Source organism: Muntiacus reevesi, chromosome 3 (assembly GCF_963930625.1).
Source record: "Muntiacus reevesi chromosome 3, mMunRee1.1, whole genome shotgun sequence".
Classification (NCBI taxonomy): domain Eukaryota; kingdom Metazoa; phylum Chordata; class Mammalia; order Artiodactyla; family Cervidae; genus Muntiacus; species Muntiacus reevesi.
The window spans coordinates 168084470-168099042 of record NC_089251.1 but is presented as its reverse complement, the minus strand read 5'-3'; the positions used below and the strand labels follow the sequence as shown (position 1 = coordinate 168099042).

At 36.5% G+C, this 14573-nt stretch overlaps 1 protein-coding gene across 9 annotated transcripts in view; it reads left to right on the top strand.

Annotated features, from left to right (window-relative positions):
- Positions 1–14573, top strand: part of SCAF8 (SR-related CTD associated factor 8) — a 208354-nt gene that overhangs the window by 65653 nt on the left and 128128 nt on the right. For all 9 annotated transcript variants that reach the window (XR_010662458.1, XR_010662459.1, XR_010662460.1 and 6 more), the window contains 8 exons: positions 152–264; positions 1698–1891; positions 4019–4119; positions 6671–6784; positions 7693–7849; positions 9718–9851; positions 11612–11756; positions 13760–13828. Coding sequence is in view for 6 of the 9 variants with exons in the window: in XM_065931071.1 (XP_065787143.1) it covers positions 152–264; positions 1698–1891; positions 4019–4119; positions 6671–6784; positions 7693–7849; positions 9718–9851; positions 11612–11756; positions 13760–13828 (1027 nt within the window). In the remaining 3 variants the exon portion in view is untranslated. The remainder of the gene's footprint in view (positions 1–151; positions 265–1697; positions 1892–4018; positions 4120–6670; positions 6785–7692; positions 7850–9717; positions 9852–11611; positions 11757–13759; positions 13829–14573) is intronic.

Sequence of the window (14573 nt, the reverse complement as noted above, 5' to 3'; positions counted from 1 at the left end):
GAATGTTTTTTCCTCCATGTAAAGCTGTTCATTGTAACCATTTTACTATTAGGCATTAATGTTACTATGGTGAGTATTTTGGAATACAGAAATGATCAGTAAACACTGAATCTCAACCAGGCATTTTGTTTGTGTTCCTTTGACTTTTAAGGATATGGATATAGATGAAGTGCAAGATGCAGTGGAAGAGGAGATCTTTGAACAGGAAGCAAAGAAAGTGGCTGTTCGTTCAAGATCAAGAACACACTCCCGATCTCGTTCAAGGTTCTGCAGTACTATTTAAAAATAGCTGTGTGCAAACTTTTAAAATGTTGGCCTTTTTTTTTTTTTTTTTTTGCATCCTTTGTTTCTTTGGATCAAGGTAAAAGAAAATGTTTCTCTCAATATGTTTGAGAGAAAAGAAAACGTTACTCTCAATATGTTTGAGAGTAACATGTTGTCTCATGAGAAAGTAACTCAGAACTTCAAAAACAGAAAGTTTTGCTTTGTCTTTAGTTGGACATGTCTGTGGCTTTTTATTTGAATTATTTACATGAGTCACAGCAATATCGTGAGACTTGGATTTGGGGTTATATATGGTTGCAGTTAATAATACTATGTTGATAGTCAGCTTAGGACATAATTGTCCCTGAACAACAGTTAAATCACACAATAGAGGAATAGTATTAGAAGTTCCTTTTTTTTTTTTTTTTAACATTCTGTTTCATCTCGTAATACCAAAAATGATTATGAAAATCAAACTATAAAAATTGTTTTTACTAACAGTAAGCGTATCGGACTCTCAAAAAACATATCCTAGAAATGGTTTTCTCTGTGGGCTTAGCCATGTTAAGGCTCATTGATGTATATGCTCAGTCAAATTTGAGTTAAGATGCATTATTCTTAACCTGGTAAATTTTCTTGTTTTTGTTTTGAACTGTCTTAAATATATGTTATCTTTGCTATAAACTGTCTTAAAACTTAAAGTCATTAATCTGTAACATTTTTGTGATGTGTTTTTGGCACACGAATGCCCCAGGAAGCCTGAACAGTAAATGCTGGAAGAGGGGCAGTATCTTTGATGGCTTTTTCAGTCGTTTCTTGTGTGTTTTAAGAACTTCCTTGTATTTACTTGGACGTTTTAGGAATTTATTTTCAAGAATTTCCTTGCAAGTGAGAGCCTGTCAGTTCTTCTTTCTCTAAACTTCTCTCCAGGGAATTACAGTGCTAGTCCTGAAAACATCTTTGTCTTAGCAAATTCTTTGTCTTTGGAACACAGGAGTATTTCGAATAGAGTTCAGTGGCATATGATTGACAGGAAACAAGAAACAGTATTTCAGTATCACATTATGTTGTAAAGTCAAGTACCATGAGATTTTAGAAGGTGAAAACCTATAAAGTTTAGTGGCCTACTGTTGAACCACTGTTTCCTAATTTTAAGAATGTAACATCTTTGTCACCTAAAGAATCTTGTTTTCTTCTGTCTTTCATCCCTGTTCTTGACTCTTGTTTGTAAATTAGACACTAAGAGAAAGTAAGACCCTCACTAGACTCTCTTTCTCTTCTTCCTTATATCACCTAGACTCAATAAGAATCACTGCAAACATCTGCGTCTAATGTGGACCTAAGCAGTATAGCAGTATAGAGATTTAAGTGCATGTTTGATACTTTAAGTTGTCATTAGTAAAATAAGGGTGTTTTTTTTTTTTTTTTGGTAGATCACCAAGAAAACGAAGGTCTAGGTCACGATCTGGTTCTCGAAAGCGTAAGCACAGAAAGCGATCACGCTCCCGCTCTAGAGAAAGAAAAAGGAAATCATCACGTTCATACTCCAGTGAAAGGCGAGCCAGAGAGAGGGAGAAAGAGCGACAGAAGAAGGGGTTACCTCCAATTAGATCTAAAACATTAAGTGGTAAGTGATGTACTTTATAAGCTTTGGTTTCAGTAACATTGAGAAAATAGTTACCTGCTGTTAATACACAATCTCTCAACCTGATTTTTCAGAATGAGAAGTTGAAAACTGGTTTGGTTTTTGTAATATGATAGAGGAGAAAGAAAAGTAACAGGTTTCTATTCAAATACTGAAGTCAATGAGAGTTGATTTTTTTTTTTTTTAATACTAGTTTAAAAGTATGACTTGACTAATGATTTAGAAAGTAGAATAGGCCTTGTATCTATAATATTTCACTGACACCATGATTTCCATATGTAGTGTCCTAACCAATTTTGAACACCGGGTCTATAGGAGTAATTATTATGGGAAGCATGCCAATTTAAAGCTAATTATAAACTTGATCAGTACTGAGAGAGAGAGTTCTGTTGTAAAACCTTTCCCTTCTTTATAGTTAATCTATAATATGTGATTAGACCAAACTTGGTAGTAGTGGGGGTTTGTTTTGGGAGAAACCTCCAGGAGCATTGACTTGACAGGCATGTGAAGTGTAGGAAAATAAGTCCTACTCAGTGCGGGATTTTGACCGCACGATTCTTAGTCAGTTATGACTTTTAGGGTGAACGAACAGGTTGCAGATGGGTGAAGTACATAAAATAGAGCAAATTGTCATTCTTTGCCAAGAGCTGAACACTGATCAGGTTGTCTGATTTCTGAAGATCTCCAAATAAATTCTTTCTGCCATGGAGATAGATGGGTAACTGGTACAGCTTACCTTGCTGAAGCATCCTGGAAACCCAGGCATGTAATTAAAGGTGACAGCAGCATCTTACTACATTGTAGCAATCTGAACCAGCCTTGGCTGTCTTTCCAGAATCTTACCTGATTATGAGAACCAGTAGTAAATGATTAATAATGTTGGTGCTCTCCTAACCGTGATTCAAACATGGGGGTGGGATCATGAGCTGAGGAATGCAGATTACCTGTAGAAGCTAGGCAGCAAAGGTAGGAAACAGATTTGCTTTGAGGGCCTCCGGAAGGAGGGCAACTTGTTGACTGATTTTAGATCACCAGAGGTGTAGAAAACTACCTTTTTGTGTTTTAAGGTACTGATTTTGTGGTGTTTTGTTACAGTAACAAAAGAAAACTAATACATTGCCCTTTGAGACTTTGGTTGAATGGACAGGTGAACTGCATGAGATCCAGGACAAACAGCAGGGAGAGAACAGTCTCCAGGGATCTATTAACTGAATGATTCCCAAAGCTGCCATAGGTCTGGAAGACATTCAGGTTCTGACCAGCCAGAGTAGAGAGGCCTGATTGAAATCCACATTTGGTAAATACCTTGCAATGGTCATATTTTAATGTGGGGCTGAATTAGCTTTAGAGTAAAACAGTAACCCAAAAGCTGGAGACTTTTTTAAAAAATAACATTGACACAAATCCAAATATAATAAAACTCTGCAAATATATCAGCTGTAGGTATTTTTAAAGTAAATGTTTTCAGGGAAAGGAGATGTTTCTGATGGCATGAACAGTGCAGCCAAAAATAGGCCAAATGTGTCTCATGTGTAGCATTTATTTATTAAAGGGAAGTGGCTTCCGGCTTTTAGTATCCCTGGGTCTTTCATGGTAACAATTTGAGTTCTGAATCAGCTTTTTCCTTTCTGTATTTTTTTTTTATCTAGTTATTCTTTAAGGGTAAGATACTGTTTTCAGATTTAACTGTTCATTCCAGCACAGAAAGATACTTAAAAGGTTCCCAAATAGGATTGCAGTGAAAAGTGATTTTGGAACTTTGTTGCACATTAGAATCCCCTACAGAATTTTTAAACTACCCCAGTTCCCAACCTTCTGTACCACTTACCTGGGATTATCTTTTAGAGTGCGTCTCAGATATCCACCAGTGTGTGCTGTCAAGCGTGAGAATATGTGATAATCCAGGATGTTGTCTTGGCATAGATGTGAATGGGTACCTGGCATTTTAGTTGATTTTAAACATAACAAATAAAAATATCAGTTAATAAGTATTTAAAATATGCTAGCTTAAATTTTAACTTATTACTGTTACTAGTGCTTTTCATTAGCTACTTGAAAGAAGTAACCTACCTATGTGATTTAGGTCATTTGTCTCTTGTGTCTTGGCAGTATGCAGTACTACTCTGTGGGTTGGTCAGGTGGACAAGAAGGCAACACAGCAAGATTTAACCAACCTGTTTGAAGAGTTTGGACAGATTGAGTCCATTAATGTAAGTGTCAGTTCTTAAATATAATAGTGTAAGCTCGGAAAAAATACAGGGAGTTTTCAGTCACTTTGTATCTGCCCTTAATCATATTTTTGTGAGGATTATTTGGCTCTGATCATTTTTGTGTTTATTCTCCTGCTATCTCCTTAATTAATTTTTCTTTTTTTAATGGAATTCTTACAAAATATTTTTAGGGGCCTTACTGCAGTGTGGTAAAACATCAAATGAGTTATCAGGAACCATATGTATGATCTGGTTTAATTCTTTTTTTCCCCTTTTTTAGTGAAAATGGAGAAACTGAGTTAGAATTGTCATTATTTGCACCTGAGCATGTCGGTGATGGTGGAGACACAGCTGGACGGGAGGTCTCAGTCTGCTTCCTCCCCTTGCCCACCTCCCCCTCTCAGCAAACCCCGGGGAAAGAAAGCCTATGCGACCTGAGCACAGTTCCCTGACTCCTCAGTGTGATTCTTTCCGTGCACCCAGCCCCCTTTCAATGTTTTCTTCTTCCTGAAGGGCTAATGGTTCTCCTTGGAGCTAAAACTAAGCCATGAAATGTTTTGTAGTCATTTGTTTGAGGAGACTTTAACCCTGATCGTATTCACTGTTCCTATACTTTAGTGACTTTTGGATATTTTTCATCATTTTTTCCAGGAAATTGACTGGTTTTTCCTTTCTAGTCTTAGAGTCCTTATAGTCTCAACATTCCTTTTATGGCCAAATTTGACTTTTTGGTATTAGTAACAGCAGTGTTTGTTTAAATTGAATTTGACCATTTTGTATTTTACTTTCAATGGGGTGTAACCTCATTGGAGCCTCACAGGAAGCTGCTTAATAAGTAATTTATATATTGTTACTTTACCAGGGAGGAACCTAAATGATTTCACTGAGTTACATGGATAGTAAATAACTGATTCCTTAATAGATAATAGATAATAGGTTGACTGTTTCCACTTAGGTATTTCAGATTCCTCTTTTGATACCATAAAAGAGTTGAAGGCGTCTCTTTTTGTCTTTTTAAATTTCAACCTGTCAGAACTTAAGTAATCTTTCAGAGTGTGTAATCATGTAACCTCTGAAATTTTTTTCTGATTTTGCACTACGTTTAAACTAGTGGTTCTCAGCTCTAGCTGCATATCAGACATGGGCTGACATTTGAAAAAACATGGATGCCCATGATCAGTATCTTTGGATTCTTATCAAAGTACCATAATTGCACAGGTGAATTTGATGCAAAACCAGGAATCATTGCTTTGAACAGATCCTGAATCCAAGTAGCATTTTGTATTTCACATTGCATATGATATGTCTAGTCTTTCTTGTACCACAGTCATTTGGACATCTGTTTGTCTCCCTCTTCTTCTCTCTTACCGTATAATCGTGTATTATTTACAAGTAATAGGCATTAAGTTATTTTGTGAAGTGAAGTGTACTAAATGACTAGTGATAAAATCCAGGATTTGAAAAATTGATGGAAGACTTAATAAACCTTTCAGTTTGGGGGAAATTTGAAGACTGAGAAGAGTCCATTAGATTTAGAATTTAGTAGGTCATTAGCTTGAAGAAATATTTTTGGTGGTTTGGGGAGGGGTTGGATCTACATTGCGAAAGATGAATTATGTAAGGGGTTAGGTAAGCTTCTCTTTTGAGAAATTTGGAATTAAGAGTTGATAGCTTGAAATATTAGCAAAACTGAGGGAAAGGTTATTTTCACAGCTAGAGCTTATGTAATGACTACTAATAAAGTGGTAGAACACTTTTTAAGTTCTTCATAAAGTGAACTACTCCATGCATTTTTCTGAATTAATACATTAAAGATAATTTATGATTTGGTAGTTTATAGAGGAGTTAAATGCTACAAAAATCAAGATCATTATGCTGAGGCTATCTTCCTATTCATATTAAAACCTTTGTCTGGAAGTAGTTGGGCAAAGTTAAGTTTTATAAAATTGAAAAGCTTTTGTTTTATTATTTGTTGTAGATGTTGGACTTTATATTAAGGATAAAATATTTTGGCCAAACAATCTATGGCTGATTCATATCAATGTATGACAAAACCCACTGAAATGTTGTGAAGTAATTAGCCTCCAACTAATAAAAAAATAAATAAATTAAAAAAAATATTTTGGCCAAACAAAAATCCTCACAGTACCCAACATAACATTTGGAAAATTATAAATACTACTGTAAATAAATTACATGTTTCAAATATGTTGGCCATCCAGTATCACTTTCCATTTATCTGGTGGTATTATATACATGTCTTTACAAATTATTTTGTTTTAATAGTTCATCATTGTGTAGTGAAACTTTGATTGACATGTAATATTCTAGATTTCACGTATATCAGGCTTAGAATGAGTACCAGCTAGCTTCTGAACTTTTTTTTTTAAGTAATTGTATATGAATTGTACCAATAAACAGCCAGAGGAAAAAAGGGGGAAAATGATTGAGTATTATCAGTAATCGATGTTCTGTTCTATTAAAACCATAAAATTCTGGAAATGACTTGCCCTCCTTGTACCGTTTCTAAAGAAAAAAAATTTTTTAACAGATGATTCCTCCCAGAGGCTGTGCTTATGTCTGCATGGTTCATCGACAAGATGCATTTCGAGCTCTTCAGAAACTTAGTTCCGGGTCGTATAAAATTGGATCCAAGGTCATTAAGGTGAGATTGGGGGACACATGGTGCTCTTGTTTTATTGGATCATTAGAATTCTGTTTCCTGTATTGAAGCCTTTTTTTAGCGTTATGGCTAAACCTTAGCAGAAATTTATTATTTCAGTATTATTAAAATATAGAATTAGCTCGAGTTTAAACAATAACCAAACAAAACCTTATTCAAGCAGTTCTTTGAATAAAAGAACTTTTTTTGCACAGTACTCTTTAGTCAACCAGGACACCATTTTATGAGCAGAGCTTTATCAGGCTTGTCTTTCTTTCATTTCTTCCTAGTGCTTCCTAATCCTACCCCATAATCATACTATTTGATGTCTCCTTTTTAACATCTTGTAATTCACATTTTATTTCTGCTGTTTTGAAGATAATTTATCAATTTCTGTAGCTGAATTAATAAATTTAAAATTACTTTCAAAGGAGTTAATACACCCATGCTTTGTCCTTTTATGGCAGAGAGTTTCTCTGTGTAAGCTGAAGTGTCACTGGCCTCTTCTTTCATGGATTGCCAAGATTTTGTTTAGCTAATTATCTAAATGCCTAGTTGCTTAATTATAAGATTTTATCTAAATAATTATATCTAATTAAGTTGAGGTTTTTATGGTGAAAAGTAGGTTTGGATTATTTTTAGGAATGTATTGTTTTAAGGTCATACTAAGAAGTGGAAATAAACCCCATATCACAGACACCATCACTGTCTAATGCAGGTTTCATTTTACAAAGAAAATCAGAAAATACATGGAAAAAAATTCCTTGATTATTGTTACTCCAGCAGTGATTTTTGTCCAGCTGATTTTTGAAACTAACTTTGTTTGTATTTACATTGTTAGCTTATAATTTCGTATGTTTTACCTTTTTTTTTAAAAATAGTATAAATGAAAATTTTTTTTCTTCTCATAGATTGCTTGGGCTTTAAACAAAGGTGTAAAAACAGAATATAAACAATTCTGGGATGTGGATCTTGGAGTTACGTATATACCATGGGAAAAAGTTAAAGTGGATGACTTGGAAGGTTTTGCAGAAGGAGGCATGATTGATCAGGAAACTGTAAATACTGGTAAGAACCCTACAGGGAGTTTTATTGTTTAAAAAGTATGCTGAAAGGGTTGTAACTGCTAAATACTTTGCGTGATGGGGTGAATTGTGTTATTTCCTGGATTTTTTCCCCCTTGTACAGAAGAGGGGAAAAAATGAGCCGTTACTCTGTTCAATGTATATGCTTACTGGGATCTATTCATAAGTGTCAGAGCATAGTGTTCTACAACTCTAAATGTAGCATTTCTTATATATGCCTTTTTCTAAAGCTTCAGTCTTTGAGAGAGTTGTGAATTATGGAGGCATCTTTAGACTAATTATTTTATTTACTTGAGTTTAAATGAGAACTGGGGATTTAGGATGGTGTTTCTTTAAAAAAACTTCCTAGATTATAATATTTTGATTTGTATCTGTGTTGAGAATGGCAGGAATAGAATCTTGGTTTAGAGAGCTGTAGCTGAGATTCATGGAGCTCTGGAAAGCTTATAACCAAGTGATAATCTGACCTGTTCTTTTTAAAAATTTGTCTTTTTTATTTTTAAAAATTCACAGGATAATGGATACTTGGGAAAGAATTGAAATATGATATACCTCATTTCTTGACACCTTAGCTTAATTTTCAGAGTAGTGTTTTTCTTCTCTGGCCAGTGCACATGTTTTCAAACACTTTTTTTCAGTTGTTGTATTCTTGCCATTTCCTTCTCTCTCACTTGGATGGCTGTTCTTCCAGAACATTTATTCATTCAAAGCATATTTCAGTTCCTGCTGTGTGCCAGGCATAATTTTAGGAACTGTGATTATAGCAGTGAGATAGACAAAAATCCTTCCTCTCAGAGTGCAGACTAGTACAGCGATGGACAGCAGTCCATGGGCCAAATCTTACTGGCTGCCTGTTCTGTAAATGAAGTTTTATTGAAACATAGCCATGGTCAGTTGTGTTTGCCTATTGTATATGACTTTTAAAATTCAGCAACAGTTGAGTCATTGTAATGGAGAACACATGGCCCGCCCTGTCTAGAATACTTATAGTAAGAAGTGTTTGCCAACCCATGTTCTAGTGGGGAAAAAAATGGATAATAAACAAAGTAAGTAAACTTAATAGTATTTCGCTGTTGGTAAGCCCTAAGAAAAAACAGAGCAGGGGATAGGCAGCATGACTTTGGTGCTTTTGCAGTTTTAAGTGGTTGAAGAGGGTCTAGGGGAGCAGGTGATTTTTCAGAGGGGTGAGATGTGCAGCTTTCTGGGAAAGAGTGGTTCATACAGAGAGAACAGCAAATGCAAAGTCTATTAATGGTCACAAAAGCAGAATGGCTTGAGTATAGAGAGAAGTGAGTAGTAGGAGATGAAGTCAGAGAGGACAGAGCGGCAAGGTCATGTGAAGTCTTATAGTCATTTTGATGACTTTGATGGGTGTACTCTAAGGGAGATGAAGAACCTTTAGCAGACCCTTTGGAGCTTCTTTGTTCTGCTTTTGCATTTTCCAGTATTTTCAGGAAGGTTTTTCTATGTTGGGTTAATGTTGGGCTTCCTCGTTGGGCTTCCCTTATACCTTGTGACAAAATATAGAATAAGGTTGGTTCCACTTACATTGGGCAGCCTTGGAGATACGTCTCTTATGTCCCTTTTATGTGTTTTGTCTAGACTGAGTATTTTAGCATCTTTGATTTGTGCCTCATTTCATGTTGTTTTGAACTCCTTAGTATCCTAATCGGATTTATCTCAGCAGAAGCAAACAGAGTTTGTCCACACCACCTAGAGTTGTGGATACTTCTGGAAGATGAGCCGTGGCACAGGAAGGACCATTCGGATCTGGAGTAAATGTGTTCATAGTGATAGAGAATGAACAATTGCATCCATTCAGAGGAAGTCAATGTCAAATGTTTTGTTTAGAGTGGGAAGCGGTGAAGAGCTCAGAGCCTGTGAAAGAGCCGGCGCAGACGAGTCAGAGCCCGCCTCCAGCCGAGAAGGAGCCCGTGGTCACGACCCAGGCGGAGGTGTTCCCCCCGCCCGTTGCCGTGTTACAGGTCAGTGCGGGGCTCTGCGCGGGGCGGCGCCTGCGTTTCTGGTCTCACTCAGCGTTTGCTTTCTAAAGCTGGGGAGAAATTGTCCAAAATAGATCAACACTAAATAGAAGGGTCTTGAAAATTTCCATTTTGTAAGATGTAATTTATTTTTAAATGTTTCTTTACTGAACAAATTTATCGAGTGCCTGCTCTGTGACATTCACTGTTCTAGCCACCTGGGATAGGGGATACCTCAGGGAAAGAAAACACACACAAATCCCTGCCCTTCTGGAGCATTTGTTCTCATTACGAGACAGAAACTAGGAAATTAGTAAGTTTATGAGATACTGTGCAAGGGAGAAGGTAGTATAAAACTATGATGTCAGGAGTGCCTCGGTAGGAGTTTAAAATTTAAAATAGGGTAGGCTTTATTGACAGTGACATTTGAGCGCCACTTAAAGTTGCTGAGGCAGTTAATCATGTGGCTATCTCAAGAAAGCTTTGGCGGCAGAGGGAACAACCAGTGCAGAGGCCACAGCTGGGGGCATTATGGGTGTGTTCCAGGAAAAACAGGTGAGCAAGAGCAGTGAGTGAGAGGCAGCCTAGTGAAAGTGAGACTTCTTGGAGGACTTTGGTTTCACTCTCAGATGGGGGACCCACTACTTTGAAGAAAGAAGTGACTCTATCTGGCTTTAAAGGATTGCGCTGGCAAGTGCTTTGAGAATAGAATAGTGAGCACTGATAAAAGCAGAGACAAGTTAAAAGACAATTGCAGCAATTCAGACGAAAGATGATGGGGGCTCGGACGAGACCGATGGCAGTGAAGTCAATAAGAAACGGACGGAACTAAGTGTATTGTCGTGGTGTGACCAGTGCACGGGATTGGATTTGAGTTGTGAGAAAGAACAGGGGCAGGGTTTCTGGTCTGAGAAATTGGGAAGATGGAGTTGCCATTGCTGGAGAATGCGAGACTGTGGAAGTTTGGTTTTGGGAAGGACAGAGGGAGTTCAGTTTGGTGCATGTGAAAGTCTGAACAGTCTTTCTGGACAGCAAAATTGAGGTGTTGAATAAACCATTGATATAATGTGAACTTCAGGAGAGAGGTGGGCTTCCCGGGTGGCTCAGCTGGTAAAGAATCCACCTGCAGTGCGGGAGACCTGGGTTCGATCCCTGGGTTGGGATGATCCCTCGGAGAAGGGAATGGCTACCCACTCCAGTATTCTGGCCTGGAGAATCCCATCACAAACGGTGAGACGTGACTGAGAGACTTTCACTTTTCTTCAGGAGAGAAGTACAGCCAGCCATACCAAAATGCAGGGAAATATTTGGGAATTGTTGTACCTGTTATGAGTAAAAGAATTTATGGTTAGGAGTAGAAAGCAAGTTAATGAGAAATTGCAGCCATTTTAAAGCTAGTAGTGAATGACATGCTTCCTAATGGTGATTAGATTGCATAACATAGTTAGGTGTCACAAACTTAGTGAGAGATGGCAGTTTAAGATTGAGCATGATATTCACTGTTGAAGGAGGTGCCCATATTTTTGCATTGAGTATAAGGTAGATTTCACAATCTCCACATACACTCTGTCGAAAAATGCTGTCTTCTACTTCAGGTAGGTTCACTTGTAAGAATACAGAAAGGAAAAAAATATAGCAACTTAATATGATGATGTTCATTACCTTTCTGTGAAACAGAAATCCTTTACCTTTGGTTGTCCTAAGATGTAGTTGTTGCAGATGGATAACATGGTGCATGGACTTTTTTATTTTCTACCCCCAAGATTCCAGTAGCTCCAGCAGTGCCTGCGGTTAATTTAGTACCACCAACATTTCCCGTGTCAATGCCAGTTCCTCCTCCCGGCTTCAGTCCAATTCCTCCGCCTCCTTTTCTCCGAGCAAGTTTCAACCCTTCACAGCCACCGCCTGGTAAGAATTCATCTTGTATTTGAACTCTGTTTAGAATTCTGTCATTTAAATTGTTCTCTTTCGAAGTTTGAATGCTCTAAGAGCAGTGATTCTCAAACCAGAGCTTACCTCCAAATCACCTGTAGGGCGTGTGAAGCACAGATTGCTGGGCCCAGCCACCTTCTGAATCAGTGGAGCTGGAGTGGGGCAGGACAGCTGCACTTCTAACAAGTTCCCAGCTGGTGCTTGTTGTTCACAGACCACACTTCTAAGAAGCATTTGGCAGAGAAAAGAAATGAATCTTTTAAAATCATTGAAATATTTCAAAATAATTTAAAATTTATTTTAAAGTTTTTTATATAGAAGTCTGTAGTTATCACCCATTTATCAGAAAGGATGCATCAAATATATAGATTGAAAAAAGTGAGAGTGTTAGTTGCTCAGTGATGGGAAGCTGCGACCCCATAGACTGCAGCCCGCCAGGCTCCTCTGTCCACGGGATTCTCCAGGCAAGAACACTGGAGTGGGGTGCCATTCCCTTCTCCAGGGATCTTCCCCACCCAGAGATTGAACCCAGGTCTCCTGCATTGCAGGCAGATTCTTTACCATCTGAGCCACTCTGGATCTAATAATATGTAGATTAGCCATCCTAAAAATTATTAGATTTCCAGTTTGACATTAGAAATTAAAGTATATCTTAAAGTGCTAATTGAATTTGTAGTAATTCTTTTGACCTAGTTAATTATTGGTAAACAAAAAAGTCTTTAAATCATTGTTTCTATGTAAAAACTATGGATTACTTAACACATATCAATTAAATATAATTAATTGCTTATATGTAAGAGATATAGAGAGCTTAGAGCTTTTTATTATTAGATCATGGGAGGTTTGGAAGAATGAGGGATCAGATGATACATGTTGTTTTTCAGAATTGTTTCTGTTTTTTTGAACTTTATAAATTATTTGTGTATTATGAAAAGAATGACTGAATTGATTTCTGTAATTTAAATCCTTAGCCATTGTTGAATACAGTTCCTAAAAACTGAAAACAAAACCAAAAATTAAACTCATTGTCTGTTGTAATTTGTCATGTAACATAAAATTTTTAAATTATAGTTTAATATATAATTTGAAGTTGATGAAGATTTTAGTAAGAACTGTACCTTTTTATATTTTAAATATTAGAGAATTACTCATAAAATATCTTCTGTATTTGTCATTGAAAATTAAACTTTTCTCAGAGGATGTTTCTCAGATGATTTCTTTTCTCAGAAGAAATACATGGTATTTCAAACACCATACACATGTTTGCATTCATTTGTTGAAAATCATATTTTTTCCCCATTATTATTAGCCACTTTTTCTAATGGAATTTAATGGTAGCTCTGTATTTTAAAAATACAGAGAAGCAGGTTTATAGTTGCATCATGTGATATTTAAAATCATGAAACTGCCAGTAGTAAATCTATTTTATTTATTTATTTTTATTAAGGTTTGTTTCAGTGCTCAAAACAAACTATAGTAACACATAAAATTAATGAAAATATTCTGGTCTAGTGGATAAACAACATATATATATATATATATATATATCAGAGAAATACAGTAGCACATTTTGCAGGTGACATTATTGCATATAGTATTACCAGCAGCTTGAAATACAATGCTTAACTCCCGCCAATGCAGTCATCAAGCTAACATAGAAACAGGCTGCCTAGCTTGAATTAATGTTTGATTTTGCAGTGTCATAGAGCGTGCCACAGGATTTAGACGAATGAGTAAACAAATAGTGTATGCTCATGACAGGGATCCCTGCACTTTTACTTTTTAGCCTACTAAGTGTCAAATAAGGTTGTGTATATAAAAATAATTATTTAAATGGAATATATATTCATAAATACGAGGTTGTAGTAACGATTATATAATGAATGTAGAATTTCATTTATAGCTGTTGAAATCTTTGATTTAAAAGAAAGTAACTTTTTTGTTGTTACTTTATTTTCGGTCTTTCTTTCCCCACGCAGGTTTCATGCCTCCTCCAGTTCCTCCCCCTGTTGTGCCTCCACCTACGATCCCGCCAGTAGTACCAACATGTGAGTTTTCTACTTTAAAAATTACATGTTGATTCTCATTCTTTTTTTTTTTTTTTCATTTATTTTTATTAGTTGGAGGCTAATTACTTCACAACATTGCAGTGGGTTTTGTCATACATTGACATTGATTCTCGTTCTTGTGAATTATTGTTAATTTTTTTATTCTGAAGGTTTTCCGACAAATGCATTTTTTTGTTTTTTGGGTTAAATGATTTCTGACAAATCAACAGTATTGTATGACAGTCCATATTCAGATTTGCTCTATTGTATCAAATTTTTTAAATAATTGTTTTATTTTAATCAAAATTCTCATATCTTTGTTTTTTTGTCTTGTTTTGTTTTATGTATAAAATGTCTTAATCTGGAGCAGTTCCACCCACATTCCCTTTTTAAAAAATCCTTCACGTCTTTGACTTGTTGAAAAGTAGTTCATCTTTATGTGCGTCCGTGCTAAGTTGCTCTAGTTGCGTCTGACTCTTTTCAACCCTGTGACCTGATAGCCCACCAGGCTCCTCTCTCCAAGGGATTTTCCGGGCAACAGTACTGAGTGGGTTGCAATACTCTCTTCCAGGGGATCTTCCTGACCCGGGGGTCAAACCCTATCTCTTACGTCTCCACATTGGCAGGCAGATTGTTTACCACCAGCAGCACCTCGGAAGCCCTCACTTCTCTAATAGGATCCCAAATAATGGATTTGGGTTTTTTTGCTTCTTTGTGGTATCAAATTTTGTTTTTCTGTCTTCTT